The 27,700-nt window shown below is 38.1% G+C and overlaps 1 protein-coding gene across 1 annotated transcript; it reads left to right on the top strand.

Moving 5' to 3' along the window:
• Window positions 1-583: 583 nt before the first annotated feature.
• Window positions 584-27,669, top strand: hoga1 (4-hydroxy-2-oxoglutarate aldolase 1). The gene is made up of 7 exons (XM_008418299.3): window positions 584-1,095; window positions 2,330-2,458; window positions 13,443-13,570; window positions 14,948-15,082; window positions 21,146-21,242; window positions 25,200-25,333; window positions 27,418-27,669. Exons 1-7 carry the CDS (start codon window positions 897-899, stop codon window positions 27,565-27,567), a joined length of 972 nt encoding a protein of 323 aa, XP_008416521.2. The 5' UTR covers window positions 584-896; the 3' UTR covers window positions 27,568-27,669.
• The last annotated feature ends 31 nt before the right edge of the window (window positions 27,670-27,700 follow it).

Genomic DNA, 27,700 nt, shown 5'->3' on the forward strand with positions numbered 1-27,700 from the left:
TGCACTAACAGAGTAATTAGGGGAGGATTTAATTTATATGTCATTTCGTAAATTAGCAATGGCCCAATTCTTCTGCCTGCCAATCAAAGTTCAGCTGAATGTTAGTGATCCTGTCACTATTTTGATTCTTTCCACGTTTCTTTGTCTGCACGACGGAGAATCCATGAGTGGGAGATTTTCAAAGACTTTGAAAAACTGGTTGCATTGTTTCTGAACTCCAAACGGGCACTTATTGTTTTCTGAAATATGAGTTTGCAGTGAAAAGATTAACATGCAGCACATTTTCAGCATACTAATATAAAGTTTCTTGTATGAAGAAAACATATTCATTATCTTGTTTTTCTTTCTCAAACATTTTATGGTTTTTGTCATTAAAAACCTAGCCATAAAAATACAATTATTCATTTTTACATTGCAAGAATTTTTTATAGACATAAAAAAAATATTTCTAAAAGTCTTCACCATTATAATTTAGCTGAATTGAGGATTAAAATAAATAAAAATGCCTCTTTGACCCTAGAAATGTGGCTGCAGGCTAAAACTGTCAGGTTTTGTTCGTCCTCAAACCAGCCAGTAGGGGGCGCTTTGTCTACGTGGGCGAGGCCAGACGTCCGTATTAATATGCAGAAAAGTAATCTTTAAAGTATTGGCGGTAGTTTTAAGTAAGCGCGTTGCTTTTAGTGCAAAGGTCATCTCTGTCACATGACCTCTGCAGCAAAGCGGCTCCAAAAGGAGAAAAAAAAATCGAGTGGCTTCTGGTCAGTTTGAAAGCTGTTCAAACCCGAATCTGCTAATGTTTAAAGGACAGTTAGTGATTAACTGGGCTGGATAAGGGTTGTTGGTTTGCAGCAGCTGCACAGACAGCGAGCGGATCGAGCCGCTCTGCCCGCCTCAGCATGCTCTGTGTCCGGGTCTGGACACGCTGTGGTGTCCGGTACCGACCGTGGAGACGAAACGTGAGTCACAAGGCCGCCGCCAGGCTGGATCTCAGCGGCATTTACCCCCCCATTGCCACTCCGTTCACCGCCAAGGAGGACGTAGACTACCAGAGGCTGGAGGAGAACCTGCAGAAATATGACAAGATACCGTTTAAAGGTTGGAGCTCAGCTCAGACAAACCGAACCGTAATGCTTCAATAATGATCCTTCACATGTTAAACACTGGACCAGAAAGTCTGCATTAAATACATGTTGTTGTTTTTAGTGTTGCAATAAGTTTGGTTGGTTTTCAACCCTAAGTTAAAAAAAAATAATAATAAGACAAAGTTCAATGTTGAAGAAACGCACAAAAACTCTTGTCTGTCGCCCCCTACCGTTCCTGAGTTGGTACTACGTTTTTATTTATTTATGGATTTATTTCATGTAAAAACACATAAAGATAAAACAATACAGAAACATAGCAAAACTAAACGATGCAAATCAGAAGCAGAATGCCTTTTATTGTCGTTGTACAGAAACATAATGAAATTAAAATTTTACACATCATCCAAATAACAAAGACAAAACACTTCTCTTAAAATAATAATTAACTGTGTGCTGTCCAGGTTCTCCATAAGTTACCAGAACTATTCCGTTATCCCAATGAGCAAGAATGGCTTCTGTTTTTTAATTCACAGCCTCAAACTTAAATTTCAGGTGATACACCAACATGACTGGAAGGATAATAATGGATGATTTTGTTAAATGTTCACAAATAAAAACCTAAAACTTGTGGTGTTTGTTTGTATTCAGTTCCCTTTACTCAATAATTTTTAGGTTAAATGTTTGAGGGCTTTTCACCATCAGCTTTGCAAATCTAGAGACTGAAATCTTTACTGACATTTTGCTTATTTTACTTTAGAATAACTTGAATTCTTGTTTCAACAAAATGTATGATCTGATAAAGAATTTTATTAAATTCAGCTCTAAAACATTTAGTGTGATCAGGACTTTATCCTCAAGCTTTAAGATAAACATTTACCTTAATAAAACACCAGAGTCAGATCAATGTAACGCACTTCCATCTCAGGAAACAGAAACATGCCGCTAAGCATTCTGGGAAATAGTTCCCACTCCTGTCTTTTTCTTCTTTCAGTTTTTTAAGTGCAAACCTAAAAACTCTAGTTTGTTCAACTCTTGGAGGTTTGACTAAATTAATAAAAAGTTAACACAACTTACTGCTGTAGGTTTATCTTTCACAAACTCACATTTAGGTTGAAAATCTAAAACTTTAAATTTATTTGACTTAAAGAGTAGAAGATAGTAGACACAACTATATGCGGCTCAGATGTTTAGTAAAAAGCCATGGTGTGAGTCCCAGGTTAACGTTGAGAGTGTTTCTGTTGCTGCAGGTCTGGTGGTTCAAGGCTCCAACGGTGAGTATCCGTACCTGACGGAGGAGGAGCGGGTGGAGGTGGTGGCGGCGGTCAGACGGTCCCTGCCGCTGGGGAAGCTGCTGCTGGCCGGATCAGGCTGTGAATGTAGGTGGGATTAGACTCTGTTTACACGTTTAATAGACATAAATACACACATTAACAACAAACACACACTTTTCAGATCTGTTGGGTACAAAGAAAAGTTCAAAATATGCATTTGATCAATTTCTGATTTACTTGGAATACTGGAGGATTTATGAAAAACTCATTTTAAAAATGTGACTGTTAACGTTTAATCTAATTTTTAATTCATGGTAAATGGCATAAAATCTAACGGATAAAGTTCTGCTTTGTCATTTTCTGCAGTAGCAGAGTGAACGCAGTCAGGCAGCGTTAAGAAACCAGTAACGATTTCATTTGTTACTGAAGCACAAAGCCACTCATGTTAAAATAATAATAATACAAAAATCATTTCACTTGCTGCCCCTTTAACGGGACTATTTAACATGAATAAAATACATATTTTAGGAGGAAAATAAAACTGGGCAACGTTCAACCGGCATGGCAACATTTGCCAGGAATTGCTTTCCATTTATTCCTGATGATGTTGATGTCAATGTTGCCCCATATTTTCTTCTGTTGCTTTTTTTTTTTTTACCATATTTTATGATTTATTTATTGCCTGGTAAATGTGATTGTTTTATGATTCCTCTGACTGTAGATTATTTATTTTGCTGTGAGACTATGCTAAGCTTAAAGATGAAGTTTATTAGAGCAAAAGAAGAAACTCAATTAAGTATTTTTATTATTATTTTGATCCCAAAATTATCCTCTGCCTCTAAAAGTGAAAAGGTTATGATGTCATCATGTGTGCTGGTTATTTGATTTTTAGCACTGTAAGGTTTTATTTCAGTGCCTTTAAATTGAGTTTCGATGTGCATTTAAGCCTGAAATGTTCTGAAATGTAACACGGTCCTCCCTGTGTGTGCGGCACCATCTGGGTAACGCTTTTTGGTTTTTGTGCAACGAATCTTATGTTACCTGTAACTGCGCGGCAGCTAATGTGCTGAGAGTAAGACAGGTGTAAATATGAATCATAAAATCATATCAGGAGTGGCAGAAATCTCTTTATTTACCTGTGGAAACAAGGTCAGCTGCTTGAAAGGTCATTAAATGCAGAAACACACAAGTATTTTCTTCATATGGATTCATTAAATATTGTTTTTTTCTTTTTGGCAGCTTTATTTCATGTTTAGTCTGTTTTCGTTTAGCTAATGTTGTTTATATGTTTGCATGACAGAGTGGCTGAGTGAGAAAATGTCACATTAACAATTAATTTCTTTATCAAATTGTAGCTTTCTGAATCAAACCATGACGTTTCTCTCCTTTTCACAGAATGCTTTGATCGTCCAGAATAATAATAATTAAAAACAATTAGATTTGTAAGGAGGAAACTATTATAAGACATAAAAAACAAACTCTCTCCATCCAGTGTTTTGAATAATTAGTACAGCAGCAAAGCACAAAAAATAATGTTTGACTTTAATTAGAGAAAAAAATGTAACTGCAAAGTAAAAACAATGTGAGTTTTTTTAATGTTTTCTGTTTATGTTCAGATTTTCATTCCAAACTTTTCAACTTTTTAAAGTTTTTTTCTCATTTTCAAACACATTACAGTTTAAGATTGAAAAAAACAATTTTTAATGGTTAGGTAGATCTCATTAGGAAAAAAACATCTCAAAATGTAAGTTTAAGTTTTAAAATACTTTTCAGTTTTACCACAGACGCCGTCACGAATGTTTAAATGAAACATGGAAATGTTTTATCCTTTCAAAAACAGCATAAACTCTTGATGAAGTTAATTATTGGTTCGGTTAAATCCAATCTTTGGAGTCACAGAGGGTCAGTAAGAACAATTACAATAAGATGTATTTCACTCGTTTTTAATCAGACATGTTTTTATTGAAAGCTTTAGTGTTTTAATTAAATTAAAAGGAAATTGTGTGATTATAGAATCGCATGAGAGGAACAGGAAGTTTAAATTAGATTGCAGCGACAAAGGTTGCACAAGATTTTCATATTTTGTCATTTCTGTGCTTCTAAACAACTTTTTACACTTTTTTAAAATCTTCATAGTGCGTTTAAGATGCACATTCGATTTTGTTGTGCTTAAATAACTCAAAAAGGAATATATGAATATTTTTATTAAAAATTCAGCAATACCTAAAAGCATCCTCTGGAATCAAACAATGGGAAACGATGAATAGTTTTTAGAGTCTTGAAATGTTTTCTCACCTTTAGCTCAAACTGAACTGATGAAATACAAATTTATTTCTTTAATTTGAAGGTAAAAGCTAATTAAGCTTTATCTTTTTTCTGTTTTCCCCACACTTAAATGTTTCAGATCATCAAACACATTTTAATCTCACACAAAGATAATGTGAGTAAATATAAGATGCTGTTTTTAGATTGTTTTATTTAGGACAAAAAGCCATCCTGGCTCTATTAAGCATTAATTCGCCTCTAATGACTGGTGGTGCCAGGCTTTGCAGCAGCAGCTTGAACTCTTATCAAGGTGTTAAAATAATTTTCACTCAGTTTTTTGCATTGTTGTGGAGAAACTTTTGCCCCCTGCAGAGCTTTGAGTTTAGTTTTGCTTTTAGCCTTTTAGAAAACCTGCAAAATGTGAATTTTGTTCTGTGAGGAATGTCGACCATCCATGAAAGACAATGAAGGCGTTTTCATGGTTTAGCTTTGTTTGAAGCCAGGCTTGTTGCTAGGTAACGGCCGGACTTCACTGGGGTTGCTAGGTAACCCAGTTCCTGCTGATTTGTGATGTTATATTCTGAAGGTTTTTGAACCTGATAGACTGATAACCAGGGGTGAAAGTAAGGGGGTACAGCAGGGTACTGCCGTGAGTTCACCCATTAATCGGCCGTGAGTGATTAGTTTTTCAAGAACAATCTGAAACACGACTTCATCTGTTAATAAATAACTTTTTTCCCATTTCATATTGTTTCTGAACTGTTCGTGCTTTGCTAGAGCAGCGGTGCAACACGTCGATCGCGGAAGGTTTTGAGTCGATCTCGGCATTAGGTGACAAACTGAACGCCGCCAGGACGCTGAGACCAGCACGTCCTCTGACTTAAAACGTTAAAACGTTCGTAACTCTATTAAAAAACAACAGAAAAATCAACAAAACGTGTTCAAATTAATGACCCAACAACAATAATAATCTCAGTAATTATTGTTTCAGCAAGGTGTTGCGCAATTCTGTGCGTTTCGGTTCCATTACCAAAATAACGAGCAGAGCAGGAGTTTAAAATGAACTAATCGACCTCCGCTGTGTTGATCGCAAAATAAATATCAAGCCTGCAAGCTTGATATCGTAACAGACTGAATGTTATATTGTTTAACGTAATCTCTGGAGTTGTTCTGCCGTTGTTATGGCAGGAGGTTGCCATAACAACGGGTATGCTTAAATTACAGAAAGAGATGGAGAGTAAAAATGTGCAAGTGGTTTAGAGTTGATCATCTGTTCGGGTTGTTTATCTTTGCTGTGGCTCATCACAGCCGCTGTATTTTCTGAACGTTCAATAAACAACAAACTTGGACTAATCGTTCTTTGTGGGTATACGTCATTTATAAGAAATATCAAACACGGTAAATATGTTTCATTAAGTATTTAACAAACAAATGGCTTCTTCCGCGATAATTATGTGAAATTAAATTGTCTAATATAAAAAAATAGTTTGGTGAGGTCGGGCTGAGAGTCTGAGAGACTTTTCCTTTATCAATCAATTTTTTGCCTCTTATTTAGTGAAAATATTGATGTTGATGAGACTTTCTCTAAAATAATAACCTTTTTCAACCTTTATAGCTCCACTGTTGAAAATGAGAAGCTAACATTCACAAATGACAGTGAAATAAAATCCAGTCCAACTTCTGGTTTGAGGTGATTCCTCTGGAACTTTTTGGAGGAAAAATATCCCAACTTCAGAAGATGAGCTTTTAACCTAACAGAGCTCTGTGGTTCCTCCTGTCAGTATTAGAGTCAGGGTGAGGAGGCGCCATGTTAGGAAGAGAAGTGGAAGCTGCAGGATCTTCAGAACAAACAGGTCATGATTGATACTGATTATCAATAGAACCAGTTTAAAAGCTAAATGAATGGTTATATGCCAGAGATGCACTTCATGCCATGATGTTCAGAATTTAGGTCTCATGGCATCTCAAGGTGTCAACATTGAAGCCAGTGGACTGAAGGAAATACAGCTTTATTTTGTAGCAATTCAGAGCTACCAGCTTTTATCGCTTCGCAAAAAAATTAATCAGCACAGAAACTCCAAAGAACACAAAGAAGTTTTATATATTTTTTATATATATATATATATATATATATATATATATATATATATATATATATATGTAGCACCCCACTGCTCCATCACCTGTTCTCAGGGGCAGAACTTTAACTCACTTGTGGGGTGGCTACTTGGGTTCGTGATTTTCAGGTAGATACCACGCAGGTTTACCTCATATGAGTAGCCGTTACTCCACTACTGTTGGATTATTTTACCTTCCCAGTAAAATAATCCAGACATCCACGCACAAAGTTGTTTTTTCTTATTTATCTTCAACACACAAACCTGGCTTCTTCTATCTACCCTGAACGTTGGTAGGAATTTAACACATATCAGTCTCTATAACCCCTTATATATATTTACAAACATTAACAGTTCTTAAACTTACACCAACTTCCCATTTCAGCATATAACTTTACACATCTCCGCACACAGGGCCCACTCTCACACATACAGTCCAATACCCGTTGACGCTTCCGTTGCAGGCCTGTTGATGTTCGAGTTCGCTGACACGAACGCAAAGTCCTTGTTACTGTTCCTCTTGTTGGAACCGGGTGGACCCCAGAAACCGGCTCGCTCCGCCGACGTCCTCACCGTCACCGCTGCTTCGCGAGTCCACTTTCTTTTTTTTTCTTTTCCTATAGCGTCTCCACGCAGGATTCCTGTAGCTTTCTTTATCTTCAGGGAAACGTCCCCGCCATCTTGCTGCGTTACCCAAAAACGGGCTCCGCTGTAGTGTCCTCTAATTAGTAACAGTCCTCGCTTCCCATTACTCAATTGTGAACTATACTCCGCGTATAATCTTATTTCTAACTCACCAACTATGTTTTACACAAATTCTTTTTCGTAAGGTTCCAATCCCTCTTTCCTTTTTTTTCTTCCCCTCTCTCCTTCCGCTCTCGTTCTCCTCTCCTTCCCAGAATCCTCTCGTCTCTCTTCCCCCCGTACACTTCACTGCACCTCGTAAATCTCAGTTACTCTCGGACACAGGAAATCATCCCTCTCCGTACTTTACAATAGGTAAATCACCAAAATATACATTTATGTAACTCCATTACCCATTCTTAACCCCAGTTACATATCGGAAGACATAAACCCCACTTCTTATGGTTCTCCAAACCCCAGGGCTACACATATATATATATATATATATATATATATATATATATATATATATATATATATATATATATATATATATATATATATATATATATATACATACACTGTATCTACACTGTAGATACACTTTTGGCTCATGGCCATGTGTTTATATCAGTTTATGTTATACTGTTGTTCCAGGTATCAAATTTCAATGTTTTTGATTTTTGCTGCTGTAGCACTGAACATTTCACAGCAACACTGTTAAAACAAGCACTTGTTTAAATATGTATGTTTTATGTGTATACTGTAATGATTAATTATTTAGATAGTAATTAATCTATAATTACTATCTAAATTTATTGTTAAATATTCATTAGTGCTGTTGTACTGTCACTGTTCCTTTAAGTTAGGAGGCATTTTCTGGTTACACAAAGATTGTTGAGACACTTTTGAGAGGGACGTAGTTGTTGATTAAGGACTAAAAGTGTTGACTTTATTATATTATGTGCTGCCCTGGTATTGTTCAACTTTAATAAATCAATGTTCAGAGCAAATGGTTTATCTGGTGCTTAGTTCTCCTAACAGAACATTATAATACATTATAAAAATATATATAATAATGAAAAATATGTATACCACACAGGTAGGGGTAGGCAACAGCTGACTATATATATATATATATATATATATATATACATTTTCTTTACAGCCTTGTCCCTTAGTGGGGTCAGGAGGGTTGCTGGTGCCTCTCCAGCTAACATTCTGGGCAAGGGGCGGGGTCACCCTCGACAGGTCGCAGGGCAACACAGAGACACACAACCATGCACACACACTCACACCTAGGGACAATTTAGACAGACACATTAATATGACAGTCATGTGTTTGGACTGTGGGAGGAAACCGGAGTGCCCGGAGAAAACCCACGCATGCACAGGGAGAACATGCAAACTCCATGCAGAAAGACCGGGGCTGGGAATCGAACCCAGAACCTTCTTGCTGCAAGGCAACGGCTCTACCAACTGCGCCACTGTGCAGCCCGCAATCTCTAATCAATTTTAGCAATTCATATATCAAAATCTTCTGCTTCTTTTGATCCTTTATGCTTTTGGTTTTGCTATGTTTCACTTCTTCAACTATTTCTGGCTTTGTACTAATTTCTGCTTCTGCTAATTTTGCTTTTTGCTGTTTCACTGTTTAATTGTTTGAACTATTTCTGGCGTTGTACTAATTTCTGCTTCTGCTTGTTTTTGCTTTTTACTGTTTCACTGTTTAATTGTTTCAACTATTTCTGGTTTTGTACTAATTTCTGCTTTTGCTTATTGATTTATGCTTTTCACACCTTCTCCTATTCCTTCAATATATTTCTCTCTTGTGCTCTGTTTCTATCTGTTTCTATTCATTCTGCTTATCTACTTTTCTGTATGCCTTCTATTTCTACTGATCTCACTTTCTGCTAAGGTCTTCTGCAATCTTTAATCAATTTTTGCAATTCATATATCAAAATGTTCTACTCCTTCTGCTCATTTATGCTTTTAGGTTTGCTATATTTCACTTCAATTATTTCTGGTTTTGTACTAATTTCTTCTTCTGCTAATTTATGCTTTTTGCTGTTTCACTGTTTAATTGTTTTGACCATTTCTGACGTTGAACTAATTTCTGCTTCTGCTAGTTTATGTATTTTGCTGTTTCACTGTTCAACTGTTTCAATGATTTGTGGTTTTGTACTAATTTCCACTTCCTGTGATAATTATGCGTTTTCTTAAGCTCTGTTTCACTTTTTGACTTTTTCAAATAATTCAGGTTGCACACAAACTCCTGCTTCTGCTGAATTCTTCTAAATTTCAGTACGTAAACTTTTTCTACAATGTATGACTGTAGCGTTCTTCTGTTTTTTCTACATCTTAATCTTTGTTTTCATGTTTCTTGTATTTCTCCATCAATCATTCTGCAAATATGCTTCTTTTGCTCCTTTTTGCTTTGTTTTGCTATGTTTCACTTCTTCAAATATTTCTGGTTGTGTACTAATTTCTCCTTCTACTAAATGTATGCTTTTTTTATTTGTTTCACTGTTCAACAGTTTCAACTATTTCTATTTCTTCTGCTTTCTTCTACTTCTTAAGCTTTACTCCACTTTTTCTGGCATTTCTGCAGCAATCATTCTGCAAATATGCATTCTCACGGCTGTTTCGCTAGGAACAGCTATTTTTCTAGTTTTGTTTGTATTTCCTTTTAACTCATGTAAACCACTTTGAATTGCCTTGTTGCAGAAAATATGCTATATAAATAAAATTATTTGACCTTACTTACTTTACCTTACCTTACATGTTGAGGCCTAGAAGCCTCAACTGCTTCTAGGCCTCCTCACTTCATCAAAATCTGGAAGTCGGAAGAGAGGCATACTACCATATCTAAAAACATTGCGGGGCGTTTGAGTTGAACAGGATTTCATTTCAGTTGGTAAATGCAAAGCTTTTATAAGTTCAACGCCAGACATTGGCACTCCTGTACAAAATCTTCTTGTTTTTTCAACCAGGTTGTAATTTGGAATTATTCCCGCTTTTTTGAGGGTTGTGTTGTATGTAAATGCCTCTATGTTGTAGTTCTGGGCTGGTTTTCTTGGTCCTAGATTGTTGATCCCCAGTCCAGCTCCAATCCAATTAGAAAATCTCACAAAGTAACTCATTGTAAAATTTCTCGAACGTCCAATAATGATACTATGCGAATGAAGATGAATACAAATAACAGATCTTATGTATATATATATATAGATATATATACAACCCCTCTGTGACGTCACAGGACAGTTTACTTATCTAGCCACGTCACTGGTGTGTTGCATAGGCCCAAGGCAGCTGACGTCAGCAAGGTGACATGACAGTCTGAAGCTCGAACGTCATGTCACGTGAGTTGGAGCGGACTGCAGAGAAGGAGGCGGAAATGGGCCCTTCAACTACAGACGTATTTACGTTTTATTCGTGTGTACGCTCCCAACTAACAACATAGAATTGTTTGTGAATAAAATTTAATGTCCCTTTTCCACCGGCTCTACTTCAGCAGCCCGGCTCCGGAGCCTGTAGCACGGATCTGTAGCACGGTGCTGCCTGGCGGTGGGGGGGTATAGCGCCCCACCAGTGGCGCAACTACACATTATTCAGGTGGATGCGAAAACATAAATCGGCGCCCGACCCCTACACCCCCGAGACAACGATACGTGAAGGGTAAAACTCGCTATATTTACCTCGTTATGTGCGCGAGGTGAAGGAGCGTGAGGCGCTCTGAAGTGTTTGGTCGCCCCCTCCAGACGGAGTTTTTGGCGCCCCCTCTGGTGCTGCGCCCCTATGCGTTGCATACGCTGCATACCCACTTTTTGCGCCACTGCGCCCCACCTTTAGGCGCCATTTGCTGCGCTTCTTACTATGCGACCTAACTCGAGTTGTTTTTCTGATACAAAAGAAGAAGAAGCTTCTTTTGAGCTAATTTTTATAGCTTGATTGTGATTTTTCTGAGCTTCAAGAAAATGCGCGGTGGGAGGAAAGCTGCGATTGTGTGGAGGAGAAGCTGATCTCCGCCTTGCAGCGGGAGGAAAGCAGGTGGCTCAGACGGCCAAAGAGGATTTTTGTATTAAACTACTTTAAAACTTGTAATAGTGCCGAATATACATCCACTAATGTTAGTCAGGGTGTTGCAAATAACTTAAAAGTGTCAGAATTCATTCATAATATAATTCAATGTGTTTTCATGTCTGTCCGTCTTCTTGTCAGTCGGTGTTTACCTTCAGGATGTCCAGAGACATTTAGCATGCATTAGTTTTTTTCTGACTTCTGCAGAAAAGAAAAAATATAAAACATATATATGTACATTATTTTTCTTTTTTTGTCATAGTACCCCCAAGAATTTAAAACTACTTTCACCCCTGCTGATAACCCTTAAGCAACAGCCAGAGTTGGCTAGTAACTATTTTTTATGAAGTAATTTTACTCTTACTTGAGTAAATTTTCTGGATTTTCTACCCACTGAATGAAAAACAAACTCATTTTAACCTAAAACTCACTAGACACAGATACACACCTGCAGTTTTTATTAAAGTTTAATAAGTTTATTAGTGAAAGAAGCTGATTTGGAATTTTTTTTCTTTTGTCTGATTTTGTTTTGTTTTTTTTTACTTAAATGAATTGTCATTTTTTTACCTTAAAATACCAAAATATGCTAAACTTAACTTTTGTTCTGTCTGATTATTTAATTGTTAAATATTAATTAATAATTTGATCAGTTACTCAGTACTTGAGTAGACTTTTCACCAAATACTTTTTTACTCTTACTTGAGTCATTCTTGGACGGCTACTTTCTTTTATGAACTTTTATGCTTCCATTTTCCTCCCTCACTGACTGTCTTCTTGAAATAAAACAATGGTTTACTCTTAACTTCCTCAAATTAAATTCCAGTAAAACTGAACTTCACTTAATTGGTACTAATTCAATACTAAGTAAACTTGATAATTTCTCCATTTCAGTTGATAACTCCTCCATTTTTCCCTCCCCTCAGGTTAAGAGTCTGGGTGTCATCGTCGATAGCACCCTCTCTTTTGCCTCCCATGTCAATAAAATCACTCGGTCAGCTTATTTTCATCTCCGAAATATTCGCCGTCTCCATCCTTCTCTCACTCCCCACTCCACTGCTGTTCTGGTCCACAGTTTGGTCTCATCTCGTTTAGATTATTGTAATTCTCTACTTTTTGGTCTGCCACAGAAAACTCTGCATAAATTACAATTGGTTCAAAATTCAGCTGCTCGTATCATTACACAAACCCCTTTAATTCATCACATCACACCTATTTTACAACAGCTCCATTGGCTTCCAATCACATATCGCATCAACTGTAAAATACTTCTTCTAAACTTTTAAAGTAATTCACAACCTCACACCTTCATATCTCTCGGACCTCCTTCACATTGTCACACCCACTCGTTCCCTCAGATCCTCCTCTTCTGTCCAGCTCACCGTTCCCCCTGCTCGTCTTGTCACTATGGGGAGCAGAGCATTCAGCCGCTCTCCTCCCAAACTCTGGAACTCACTCCCACCTGACTTCCGTAACATCGAGTCCTTGCAATATTTTAAGTCCAAACTCAAAGCCCATTTGTTTGAACTAGCATACAACCTTTAATTATCTTTGTACTGTCTTATAAATCTTGTTTGTGTTTTTATGTTTTTTATTATCGGTATGTATTTTATAATTTGCTTGTTTTTATGTCAAGGTGACCTTGGGTGTCCAGAAAGGTGCCTACAAATAAAATGTATTATTATTATTATTATTACTCTTACTTCAGTAAAAGTATGTTGTAGTAGTGCTACTCTTCAGTAAAAGTATGTTGTAGTAGTGCTACTCTTCAGTAAAAGTATGTTGTTGTAGTAGTGCTACTCTTCAGTAAAAGTATGTTGTAGTAGTGCTACTCTTCAGTAAAAGTATGTTGTAGTAGTGCTACTCTTCAGTAAAAGTATGTTGTAGTAGTGCTACTCTTCAGTAAAAGTATGTTGTAGTAGTCCTACTCTTCAGTAAGGTTTTTTGCACTCTGCCCACCTCTGCCAGTGACTCTGTTGTTTTGTTTCTGTGTTTTTTCCGTCCAGCCACCAGAGCCACCGTCCAGCTCACAGCCAAGATGGCGGCAGCCGGCGCGGACGCCGTCCTCGTGGTGAACCCGTGCTTCTACAAGGGCAAGATGGACAGCCGCGCGCTCATTCATCACTTCACAAAGGTTAGCTGACAGGTTCGCTGCAGAAACATAATCATGACTTCTGACATAAGATTGATTATTACGTCGTTGAGTAATAGACAAGAAGTGAATATTATGCCTCTGTAAGTTTGCCAGAAGGAGGTAATTTGGGTGAGTCCAGGATATCGGTGAGTAAAGGTCAAATTTTACTGGCTAGATGAGATAGAGAGATAATTAGAATTTAATTAAATGATTAAATATTAAGTGTTTAGACTAAATTTTAAGCATTACATAAAAAATAGACATGTTAAAGGTGACTTATTACGCTTTCTTGAACAGGTTGGGATAGATCAATATATGTTCATTACATTTTTTCCACAAATCTGCTCAGGAATGCCTACTTTGAGCTGTTTTAGGGCCTCCTGTCACTTTATAGTTAAATAAGCTCAACGTTTACACTCATGGCTGCAAGCAAATGTTCAATTCTACAACCGTACATCTTTGAAAAGTAGAAGTAAAGCCTCTTGCACAATAAGCAAGAATGTAGCTTGCGGTTCCTGGATGGTAAGTCAACAATGAAACACTTGTCTTTTTCCAGCAGCCATTGTACAGATCATATAGAGGTAAAACCCACCAACCAAACATGCTGGAGCTCAGCTGGGGTTGCTAGGTAACAGGCTGGGCTTCACTGGGGTTGCTAGGTAACGCAGTGCCTGCTGATTTGTGACGTTACATTCCGATCATTTTTGAAAAGGGTCATCTTCCGAAAACCAATAAACATGATCACATTCCCAAAAAACAAGTAGGCGTTTTCTTTCTTTTTTTAAGTGCTTTGGCTGTTTTTAGAAACAGTTGAGACCCAAATTGTGAATTTTACATAATAGGTCGCCTTTAAGGAGTTTAATCTCTGTAGTTAATCCTAGTTTAGATACAAAATTATGTCAGAGTACACACTGCATTGAGATTTGCAGCTTGTGAGGATGTGTATTCTCAGACCGGGTGGTCATAATGTTATGCCTGATCAGTGATTTGTCAGTCTAAGTCCTGTTGGTGGCGCTATAAAACCTTAAAACCCCCATAGAGCTTTTTAAAAATAATTGTGCCACCCTGAATGTTATGGACATTTTAAAAACTTTTGCAACAAAAACATTAAAAGCAAAACCGAGTTCATACATTTTAGCTTTTAAAACTTGTTCAAAGCCTGTAATGCTTTCAGAAATGAAAAAATGAGGCTTGTTTTTCTATTTTACTGAAAACCTGTCTGCTTTTATCATAATTAACATTATACATTAGGGTCAGAAGAGTTTTATTGGAATAGTTAACCAAATGTTGACTAAGAGTGACATAATGTTCAGAGATGGACTCAGAACAAAGTAAAGCTCTCAGGTTCAGACGTGTCGTTCCTCCTCCGGCCTGCAGGTGGCAGACAGCAGCCCGGTGCCAGTGGTTCTGTACAGCGTCCCGGCCAACACGGGCCTGGACCTGCCGGTGGACGCCGTGGTGCAGCTGTCTCAGCACCCAAACATCCTGGGCCTCAAGGACAGCGGAGGAGACGTAAGCTCAGGACACTTTTTAGTTTAGTTTAGCTTTTCAGGAGGAAATTCTGGTCGTCTTTGGGGTTTTGTTGTTTTTTATTTTTTACATTTTATTTAATTTTACCACGTAAGTTGATTGGAAACAAGTTCTCATTTTCAGAAAACATCAAAATGCCATTCAGCAGATGAACATCATAAAATACGCAAACAGAAAAAAAACATTTTCATTGTGACTAAACTGCTGTGCAGTTTGAGATTCGGCCCAGTGAGCAACAATCAGTCCCTTCTGGAAGTCACTACGTTGTCCATTAATACAAATTTACTCATCATTCACACATTTTCTGCGGTTTTCATCAGTCATTGTGAGTTTTCCTCAAATCTGACCAATCACCGTAACGATTTGCATTTTTTCTGACCAATCACTGCAACCTGAATTTTGACCTGAATAGACCAGGTTTCAACTTTAGCTCTAAAACAGAATTACTATCTGTTTTAGAAAAAGGTTGCAACAGGTTTTAAAAAAAACTGAGACTTGAGAGACGTTTCCAAAGGAGCGTAAACCACATCGCAGCGTCAACAATAACTCCTTAATTCTTAATTTCACATCAGTTTCTGATCCACTGGGTTTTGATTTGTTTTTATTTATCATAGTACATGATTGATTTATCCTAAAATGTCCCCTACATTTTTAAAGAGTCTTCCTTTACCACAAAATACTGAACATATTTGTTTTAATTTGAAATCTAAAACAGATATGAGGAAGAAGAGAGTCACCTGCTGAAGGTTTACTGTGTGTAAACACCCAGAACCGCGTGACGACTCGCTCAGTAAATCACAATTTATCCTTGAAGTTCTTTGGTTTTGTTTACTATAAATTATCTTTCAATCCCAGTCAGTCATTTATTACTGAATTTATAATCAGTTTGCAGCTGATTCAGTTTGAATGCGTGTAAATAAATTTGCAATTTTCCAAGTTGACTGTTCTTTGTCTAAAATCCGTAGATGATGTTGTCATGTCTGCATCATGTTCTTCTGTTTTTCTCTTATATTTTTTTTTCTGTTTGAGTGAATGCACAGTATTTTAATTATCAGTTCAGCCTCCCAGAAATTGAAATATCCCAGACTTTGTATAGATTATTATTTTTTAAATTCAATAGCTGGCCGATGTTTTTTAAGGCTGAATAAAAAGAAGCAGTTATGTGCAGATGAATGGACGGAGTTGCAGGGCCGACCAGGCTTTCAGTGAAGCTGAATGGAAAAAGTCATCGCACTTGACCTTTACAGTGAGGATAACATCTATTCAACTCACAAGGTCAAATGTTTTATCGCAACTAACCTTTAATTTTGACCTTTCACCTGCAGTGACACTTTTTCTCCTGTTCTTTCGCTTATCCACTTAATTTCCAGATTTAAACAAAATTAACGTCATAAAGCATCTTTTCCCTCCTAGTTTTTGTTATATTACAAACTGTCGCTATTATGTTACACAAAACAAGGAGCCATGAAAGTTAACCAGTTCATTTTCCTTTATTGAAAAGAGAGCAAAATTAATGAACGAGAGATTTGATACTTGATATTCATTATATCAACACCGTCGACGTTAAACAGGTTTTATTCTGATATTGACTCTTTGCAACTACGTCACTAAACCATTCGAGGCGCCAGGATGTGAAGTGAGGGACGGAGTGTTGAACAGAGCGACTGAAATTGTTTTCCAATGTTGTTTTTACCAGTTTATTCATGACTTTTGCTTGTTCAAGTTGAGTTAATTTATCTGTGAACGTAACACACCTGGCTGGAGCTCATAGTCGGCGGTATTTAGAAGCAGCTAGCTTAGAAACCGACCCACCTGTATCTCCTCCCTCCTGACGTGTTGATCAAATCACCGACTTTGCCTGAATTCACACCACATGACTTATGTCACTATTTAATAAATAGCGTTTCTCCTTTAAACCGGAGAAGCCTTAAAAACGTACAGAAGACGAGATGCTAACCAGTTTTTACCATACATGCTAGGCTACATCACGGCGTTCCACTGTTTCCATGGTTACCAACGTTCAGACTCTCGTACCTTCTCCATAATGCGATATTTAATATATTTCTAATCATACTTGTCATACTTGTAAAGTATATGAACGTTAGTCTGTATGTAATGAATGAATATAATGTACAAATTTTACTTTTTGGGGGAATTACTGATTTAAATCAACTTTTTCATGATATTCAAACTGTTTGACCAGCACCTGAACATCATCAGAATAATTATCAACTCCTCGCCAATGTTCACCTATAAATTACTGATATCAATAAATTTGAAAATATGATGAAATGCAGAAGGATTCTTCATAAAATCAAGAAAATTATGGACAATCCTGACCATCCTGTTCATGAGAAAACGGCATCTTCAGTCAGAGGCTCCTTCAGATTCGCTGTAACACATACCTCTACGGGAGATCTTTCCTGCCAACAGTCATCACTATTTACAATAACTCTTCTGAAGAATCTGAATCACTGAGTTACAACATTTAATTCACCTTTGAGATCAATAAAATGTTTTTGAATTTGAAGCTACTGTGTGCAGTTCAGTGGCACAAATCAAACTTCCTTTGTTTGCTTAAAGAAGCATATTCAAAATATTGTTTACATCACATTATCCTTGCATTTTAACAAGTAAATTCAGTCTTTTTATTATCAAATATTTCCCCACTACCAAAAAAATTTACTGCTTTTTCATGGTTCAAGTATAAAACATCTGGTTTAAAATAGAAGCAGGAAGAAATGGCAACAAGTGGGAATGAACTCAGGAACTAACTGGTCAAGGACCAAACAGACGGGTTTGAATCGACTTCCTGCTCAAAAATGAGCAATTTGCTGTTGTGTTTATGAAAAGATGGACTGATTGTCAGCAGCTTCTTCACGTTTGAAGAAGCTGAAGAGCCAGAAACCAAAGTGCCTCCAGCTCTCCGGTGCTGCCTGATTGCAGGGTTGCGTGCCGGAAGGAGGAAGAACGCCTTGCTCTCGTCAGGGTCTTCATACCGTTTTGTCCATGTGGGAAGTGTTTGCAAGAAGTTGGGAAATGACATGTTTGTGAACTTGGCTGTGAGACGGCAGAGCGGCGCTGCTCACATACAGAGCAGGACTGTTCAGCGTGATGAAGAACAACAGAGACGGGCAGCGAACAGTTACATTTACTCTGTTACATTCACCTGAGTAAGGTTTTTGAAAAAAAATTACTTTTAGGAGTATTTTCACTAAGCTGTACTTTCTACTTTTACTTGAGTAAAATTTCTGGATTTTCTACCCTCTGATTTAAAGTTTAATGCTCCGTAGTGAAGCTCCTGATACTTGGCACATATTGAACTGTTGCTTTTTCTGTTTTTCTCTTCTGCTGCAGACGTTGTGGGTGAATGAACCCCAAGGTCTGCAAACTCCACAGAACGTTATTCTAAGAAAACATAATACAAAATGAACCTCTATTCTCCTTCAAGACAATCAAAACTCTCTCACTGAAGTAATCACAACGATTTTATTTGTTGCTTCGTTTTTATCTTCTGAGCATGTATTCCTGGAAGAAAGGTAGAAATGGCAATGAGCAGAAAATACTTGCAATGAATTTAAGATTTTTTTTCTGTGAAATGATCAAAACCCTCATGTATTCTTTCCAACAGAAATTATTTTTGAATTCGCTTTACCTTCAACTTTAAACAGTGTTCATACCACTCAGCTAACCTTAAAATACCTGCATAAAATCCATGTTACACCTCAAAACTCCACATTTAATGACACAAACCATGTATTTTGGTAACAGTATGTGTGAGTTTCTTCTTAGGGATTCTTTGGATTAAACATTTTAATGTTTACAATGAATGAATAACAATAAATGCACTAAAAAATGTATACGAAGGGAAAATGAAACACTAATAAATCCTGAATCCCTCTTTGACAGTTCAGTGGCGGTCTAAATGTCAGCAAAACATAAGAAGTATTTACTCTGGATTATTGATTAAGTCCTTCAAACGCCGGAGTGTTTATAGTGAAAAAGAACGCAACACTTGTGTTTTACCAACCAAAGCATCAAACTGCCTCAGCGCTCCCGTTGGGTTTGCATTATTCTGCACCTGAACGGCTCTTCAAGTCTCTCCTGTTTGTTTTGTTTCCATTACAGGAGAAAAGATTCAAAATTCGTGGCCAGTTTTAGGCTCTGCAAAAACACATACCAAGTAATTTTTGTCTAGTTTCCAGTGCAAATATCGTAGTAAATTTGAAATAAGACAAAATTAACTTACAAGTATCTTTTCGGCAAGATGTATTTCAGTCAATAATTGTCTAATCTTCATTTAACAGTACAAATTTTACTGGCAGATTATTTCTCTTAAAGTAAAACATTTTTCCGTATTATAAGTGAAACAATAATCTGCCAGATTAACGAAGCTCCTCTGTCATTCTGAAAAGTTACTTGTAACTTAATTTTCTCTTATTTCAAGTGTACTAGAAACTGGACATAGAATATTATGAAATGCAATGAATGTTTTTGTAAAACTTTGACCTGCCGATTTTGACTTTAGCCAATTCTTCTTTAAATCTATAAGAAACTATTGCTGTGTTTGTAATACCTGATTCTGCCCTTAAAATGAAATTAACTTATTTCAAACAGGAATTTAACTCCTTATGTAAAGAAGATGGAACATTAACTTGTCATCTTGAACGGAAATTTAACTCGTTATCTCTGAAATAACAAGCTAACTTCCACTTTTCTTGAGATAACGAGTTAATTTCCCGTTTTTCAAACAGGAAGTTAACTTATGTATAGAAGATGGAAAATTAACTTGTTATCTCGAAAGAAAAATTAACTCGTTATGTCTAGAAAACAGGAAGTTAACCCGCTATCTCTAGAAAACAGGAAGTTAATCCGTTATGTCTAGAAAACAGGAAGTTAACCCGTTATGTCAAGAAAACAGGAAGTTAACCCGTTACGTCTAGAAAACAGGAAGTTAACCCGTTATGTCTAGAAAACAGGAAGTTAACCCGTTACGTCTAGAAAACAGGAAGTTAATCCGTTACGTCTAGAAAACAGGAAGTTAATCCGTTATGTCAAGAAAACAGGAAGTTAACCCGTTACGTCTAGAAAACCATCAGGATAAAGTGTACATGTAAAACATCTGCTCTCGGCTTCGGTGTAACATAAACTACATTTGTAATTGAACAGCATAATAAATGCTTAATTCATGAATCCAACAGGTATGTTTTCCCAGGCCCTTAAGCTGCACATTGCATGCTAGCAGCAGTAATTAGACTCCAAAGGAAATAAAAGCTAATAAGTCTTCCTGACGCCTGGGGAGATCATCGTCTTCCTGCAGTATTATTTTCCCCATTAGAGCTTTATCTGCAGAACCAGAGTGCTCCAGCTTTCAGGCAACCAGCAGGAGCTCCTGTAACCTGATTGACTGACTGATCAATTACAGTCCTGCATGTTTTAAATGACTAATATGAGGAAAGTGACTGACAGGCTGTGGTTATAAATACACCGTCAGTGGGAACGCTAATGGAGGCTGAGGCAGGATTCAGCAGGTTTTCCCTGCGGAGCGCGCGGCGTCCCTTTGAACATTTCAGGTTTATTTGGATTGTGGGTTTCAGTTTGTAGATTGACAAAAGAAAGTTGAAAGAGGCAAAACAAAACATGGAGTCGATATTCATGAGAAGATATTCATGAGCGTCTCCAGTCCTACTCACCACCGTTTGAAGTTAAATCCTCTTTTTTTTTTTGTGGTTCTCTTGGGAACTATCTGTTTTCCTCCATTTCTTCTCCTCCCTCTTTTGATTTGAATCTTGAACGATCCCCTCCTCCCAAAAAAAAAAAAAAAGAAAAGAAAAAGACCTTGGCTCTGAGAGGAGATGATGCTTGTCTCTTGCTGAGCGATTTGTTTACCCTGTGAGATGCTAGGCATGTCTTAGTCCCCGGTGGGAACCTCTCCTGGGATTTAAATACACCGGCAGATATTTACTCTAGCAGCTGGGAGGAACCGACGTTGAAATGCTGCTTTTGACTTTTTTCTTCTCGTTTTCTTTTTTCATGTTTCCTCAGATCACACGGATTGGCCTGATTGTTCACAAAACCAAGGCGCAGGATTTCCAGGTTTTAGCGGGCTCGGCGGGGTTTCTGATGGCTGCCTATTGTGTTGGTAAGAAACCCCAAAGGGGAGCTGTTGTTCCTCAACGTGGAACCATCAGCTGTACTTCCTTTCAACTAGAACCCGGGTGAATAACCATATCTAATTGTTTTAAGATTTCATGTAACAAGAGGCCTTTACACTACAGCCATACATGTGAAGACATTTCTTATTGAATCTAATTAATCTGGAGGGTTTTTTTCTTCTCTCCAATCAGCATGGAAGATGTCATGATAAACACAGTTTTAGATTTCAAACAAACACACATCCATGGCGTCTGTTTTCAGATGTGCATGAAACATTTGTCAGTATGAGACTTTTATAGCAACATTTCTCACAAGAAAATCTAGAAAAACCAAGGATTTGATTTGAAAACATTGCACTGATAGTCTGGTAGACCTGGTTCGACTTCGGACCAAAATTGCAACTTTTGTTACATGTTCAGTTGGTGCGGTTAATTTTCTCACCGAGTCAAACGATCCAAATTAGAAAACCTGTTCCACCTCCTCGCCTGTGATGGCGCTGCACCGGGAGCCACTGAAGGAAACGACACAAAAACCTCGGGAGAAGAAACTCAGCCCAACTTACTTCACAAAATGTAAATCAAATTTTAGCAGTTTTGGGATTTTTCTTTTGTTCCTGGTTTTAAAAAAAGAGACATTTGGTTGCAATTACCCAGAATGCACTGCGCTATTGACACGTGACGTCACGCTGTCCAGGACGCCAAAACAACCAATGTTCTCCTTTGAAGTTAGTCTAAAAACAGACATCTAACCTGAGATCGCTTCTATTTAGTTGATTTCACTTTTAAAATTGTCACAGGGTGCTGCGCGGTCGGCACCACAAATAGGCAAAAGATTGGTGAAAACCAAACTTTATTATCTTTATTTGATAATTTTTAATGAGAAAAGATCCAGCTGTCAATAATAATGACCGTCAGCCCTCGGTGTAATCGCGGATTTGCAGCGAACACTTTTTACAGGGTAAGAAGATTAACGTTCATATACCTTATAAGTAAGCATGATTAGAAAAGATATCAAATATCGTAGAATGGAGAAGGTACGTGTCTAACCGTTAGTAACCATGGAAACAGTGCCGTACCATTATGTAGCCTAGCATGTACGGAAAAAACTTGTTAGCATCTCATCTTTTGTACGTTTTTAATGTTGCTCCGGTGTAAAGGGAGACGCTGTTTATGACATAGTGATAAAAATCATGCCGTGTGAATTCAGACAAAGTCTGTAATTTGATCAACACGTCAGGAGGGAGGAGGTACGGGTCGGTTTCTAAGCTAGCTGTTTCTAGTTTTTGTAAATACCGCCGTCTACGAGCCCCAACCAGGTGTGTTACAAATTAGCTCGACTCTAACGAGTAGAAACCGTGAATAAACAGACAAAAAAAACTTTGGAAAACAATTTCAGTCGCTCTGTTCAATACTCCCGTCCCTCACTTTGCATCATGGCGCCTCGAATGATTTAGTGATGTAGTTGCAAAGGGTTAAAAGTCCACTTCCTGTTTCTGGAGCGTCTCCAGTCCACTCGCATCCGTAAGAACAGCGTGAATGCGCGAACAAACGCCTCACTGTTAAGCTTCGTGGAGGATCTGTGATGCTGTGGGCCTGTTTACCTTCCACAAACCCTGGGAACGTAAAATGCAAACAATGAATAAAATTAATAATTTTAAATAGCAAATTACTTTAATAATTATTACTGAATTTAGCTCTGATATGGTTGAAACTGTTTGTGTGGTAAGGTATGTTCGTAAGTTGTTGAAACAGTTAATTTGAATCGTGTTTAATATGATTTTGTTTGTGTCTAATCGACACAAACAAAATGTCTTTAAATGATTTTTATTGTAATGTTTGGAAGAATGGCCTTCAGAGACTAATGTGGATTCTTAAATAAACAAATAAACCTTGTTGGAGAAATCCCAGGACATTTTAGGGAAAGAGGTAAGAAGTCTAACGTTCAGTAAACTGAAAAAAGATCATTATTGGGTCTTTAAGCAGGATAATGATCAAAAACATTCAGCTGATTCACAGAAATGTTTCAGCAATCACAAATAAGACCTTTTTCTAAATCCCACAGAAACCTAGAGTCCAAAAAATAATGCAAATAGCTCAGAGATTAGCACAGCGAAGCTCTCGATTTCCCAGTCGATCTACGTTCCCACCCTCATCTATGGTCATGAGCTTTGGGTCATGACTGAATGAACAAGATCACGGATACAAGTGGCCGAAATGGGTTTCCTCCGCAGGGTTGCTGGGCTCTCCCTTAGAGATAGGGAGAGAAGCTCGGTCATCCGGGAGGGACTCAGAGTAGAGCCACTGCTCCTCCACGTCGAGAGGAGCCAGTTGAGGTGGCTCGGGCATCTGGTCAGGATGCCTCCTGGACGCCTCCCTGGTGAGGAGTTCATGTCCCACCGGGAGGAGGCCTCGGGGAAGACCCAGGACACGCTGGAGGGACTATGTCTCTCGGCTGGCCTGGGAACGCCTTGGGATTCCTCCGGAGGAGCTGGAAGAAGTGGCTGGGGAGAGGGAAGTCTGGGCCTCCCTTCTGAAGCTGCTGCCCCCGCGACCCGACCCCGGATAAGCGGAATGGATGGATTAGCACAGCTAGCAAGTTGGCACAGACAGGTTCATAAGGAAATACATCCATGCGGTCAGTGTGTGTGTGTGTGTGTGTGTGTGTGTGTGTGTGTGTGTGTGTGTGTGTGTGTGTGTGTGTGTGTGTGTGTGTGTGTGTGTGTGTGTGTGTGTGTGTGTGTGTGTGTGTGTGTGTGTGTGTGTTGCTGCTCTGATTACCAAGTTCATCCTCATGATCATCATGTTGCAGGCGGTGTGTTGAGGTCTTATAGAAATCTTGCAGCTTTGATGGGAAATGAAAACTGCTGACACGCTGCAGCACTTAGCGGCTTCCCAGATCTGGTTTGCTGACTTGTCAGTTCAAAGCTTTTCCAAGTCTTTTTTAATTTGATCAAATCAACTTTCCTTTGAAATGTCACGTTTTTTTATTTATTTAATTTTTTTTATTTTTTATACAAAATCACACTAGTTTGATGTCAGCATGGCAAGTTCCAGAAATAAAAGTGTAGTTTTTGTTTTTGGGGATTTTCCAATCACTGTCATTATTGGATAGCATGAAGAAGAACAGCCTTAGTCCTGTTGTTTTCATGTGCAAATTATTTTGTTTTGAACAGGTTTGAAAATTTTTAACTTTCTTTTGTGATCAACTGGACTGTAGACAAAATATGTTTTTCTTACAGCCAGAAGTGAACAGAGTATCCAGAAATTGTACTCAAGTAATAATAGCACTACTTCAATATATTTTTACTCAAATAAAAGTAAAAGTAGCCATCCAAGACATTAAATAGTATTTGGTTGAAAGTCTACTCAAGTACTGAGTAACTGATCAAATGATCAATAATTTAATATTTAAAAATTACATCATCATATGGACCAAAATATAAATTTAAGTGGAAATTTTGGTATTTTAAGGATGAAAATCCCAATAATTCATATAAGCAACAAATAACAAAATCAGGCAAAATCAGTTTTTTCCAACTCAGTTTCTTTCAATAAAAACCTTATAAAACTTTAACAAAAACTGCACGTTTGTTTTTTATTCAGTGGGTAGAAAATCCAGAAATTTTACTCAAGTATTAGTAGAAATACGTCATAATAAAATTACTGAAGTAAAAGTAAAAAGTACAGCTTAGTAAAGTTGCAACTAGTTACTACCAAACTGCTTACAGCACATTTTTGTAAGTTTCAATTTGAAATTTAGGAAAACCGTTCAATTTAATTGAATTCTATTTAATTTAAAATATACATTTATATTTAGAATTGCAGCAAGCAAATGTGCAAAGATCACATTGTGTGTTGTGTATTGAACTCTCACTGGTACTTTTGTGTGTGTGTGTGTGTGTGTGTGTGTGTGTGTGTGTGTGTGTGCGTGTGTGTGCGTGTAGGTGCTGTCGGCGGCGTGTGCGCGCTGGCCAACGTTCTGGGCCAGGAGCTGTGTGAACTGGAGCGTCTGTGTCGGTCTGGGCGCTGGGAGGAAGCCAAAGTCCTGCAGCAGCGGCTCATTGAACCCAACGCAGCCGTGAGTACCATCTGCTGCGCTGCTTGAGCCGCCAGTTCAGAAAACCGGCACCCACACCTCCACAAACGGCGTCAGACTGAGCTTCATCACATTTTATCACTTTCAGGCTGAATCTATAGGGTGAAATATTCACTCCTGTCAGAACATGTGACAAAATATTTACCCCAAGAAAAGAAGAGGTTATTACAGTAAAATAACATCAACTGTAGGAATTTACAGAAACAAGACAGTAATTTTCAAGTAATCCGCGGATTATTACAGATTGCTGTATCACAACATTGCTAATGTGCATCTTCTATCGTGAACAGTGGCTTCACAGGTATTTTACTGTCCATTGGACTTCCCTACATTTTTCAAACTACAACTGCAGACATCAGTCAGTTTTATTGGGATATTACGAACCAAAACAAACCGAAGTGGTGCATAATTACACATTATTTAAAAGTTGTTTTTTTAACCAAAAAAGCCAAAAAGTGTCAAATCTTTGACATTATTTAATAAACGAGGCCAAACTTGAAAACCTGTGAGAGTACACACTGCTAAAGGAAGACAAATTGAAGCTTTCTTTTGAAAAGTTTTTTTTTTTTTAAGTTTTAACTCTTATCAGAAAACTGTGAAAAAGTAAACATGTTTGTCTCAAAACGTTGCCTCAAATTGTCAGTTTTATTCCATGAATAAAATCCACTTCAACCAAATCTCATAAAAACTGAATAAGAGTCCACTTGAGTGTAATTTGATCTCTTTATGAGTCCAGCTGTTCTGTTGGCGGATTCTTAGAGGATATTACTGATCAAACAGCATCATGAAAACTGAGGAACACAGCGGACAGATCAGGGAGAAAGATGTGGAGAAGTTTGAAGTAGAATTGGGTCATAAAGCATCAGAGCTCTGTTCAGTCCGTCCCGTTGATACCAGACAGGAAAGCACAACCTGCAATCTGCTAAAACATGACTGTTCAGGATCTCAGACAAGCAGAGCATTAATCAGAGAACCAGATAATAAAACCATTGTTACCCTGGACGAGCTGCAGGAAAAATGTGGATTTTTTAAATATTTTGTTGGTATATATTTGGGTTTCTACTATTTCTGGAAACAGCTTTTAAAAAACTAACCAACTGTTTTCAATTTATGGTAATTAACTTAATGTTTATTGCTGTCTGTAAAATGAGACATTTCAAAAACCTCCCGATTAAGTCACAATCAACGGTAGCTGCATCGTCACCTAGCAACCACATCTCATCCCAGCTCATCACCTAGCAACCACAGCGAAGCTCCAGCACGTCTGGTCAACTGGTTTTACCGCTTTAAGCGCTGTACAATGGCTGCTGGAAAAGACAAGTGTTTTGTTGTTGACTTACCATCCAGAAGTCACTCGCTGCATTTTTGTTGGTTGCGCAGGAGGCTCTACTTCTGCTTTTCAAAGAGGTACAGTTCCATAATTACGCATCTGTTTTCAGCCATTTTTGTGTGCGAGTGTAAACGTTGAGTTGGGGGCGTGGCCAGCAGCAGCTAATTTGGATTTAAAGTGACAAGACACCCTACAACAGCTCATTCTGTAAGGAACTCGAATCAGAACTGAGCAGGTTAAAATCTCATTATCTAATTACGATTTTTGTGCAAAAACTGTAATGATCAGGTTTTGCATAGACCATAGAACTTTCCTAACTTGTCCAAAGAAGCGCAAACGATCACCTTTAAGTTTAATCGCATAATTTTTATCAACTCATGCTCCGACATGATGAGCTTCACCAGTAGAAGTGAGTAAAAACAGAATGGGCTCAGTTAAAACCTGTTCTGTTTTGAGCTGTGGTGAATGTCGGATGGAGGGGTGTGCTGAGCTCTGATCAGAGATTCTCTGGGTCCGGCTGATTCGGCTGCTCAGTGTGCTTAAGGCTGCAAACAGGTTCATTAAGGAGTGATAAATGTCACGGCCCAGGCAGACTCGCTCTCCCGCCGCTTCATGAGTCTGAAGTCACACCAAATATCAGGCCTTCACATGTTTCCTTTTCGCTGCCATCGTTTCTATATGCAGTCCATATAATGATGGGGATGTATAGAAATTGACTGAAGCTCCTTGTTGCTAGGTGACCAGAAAATTGGGAGTTCCTGCCCTGAAGCAGGCGATGGAGTGGTTTGGTTACCACGGCGGCGCCTGCCGGTCTCCTCTACAGCCGCTCACAGAGGCAGAGACTCAGCTGCTGAGGCGGGACTTCTCCACCAATGGATGGCTGTGACGGGGAGGTGGGCGGAGCCTGTGTGCACGTCGTGGATGTTTCATCTATATACGTGTCTGGGTGGGAATCGAAACGGCAATGAATAAAATGTGATCACACAGATGCCGTCTTTGTCCATTTTATTGGAAAACCC

Source organism: Poecilia reticulata, chromosome 1 (genome assembly GCF_904066995.2).
Source record: "Poecilia reticulata chromosome 1, P_reticulata-male-v2, whole genome shotgun sequence".
Taxonomy (NCBI): Eukaryota; Metazoa; Chordata; class Actinopteri; order Cyprinodontiformes; family Poeciliidae; genus Poecilia; species Poecilia reticulata.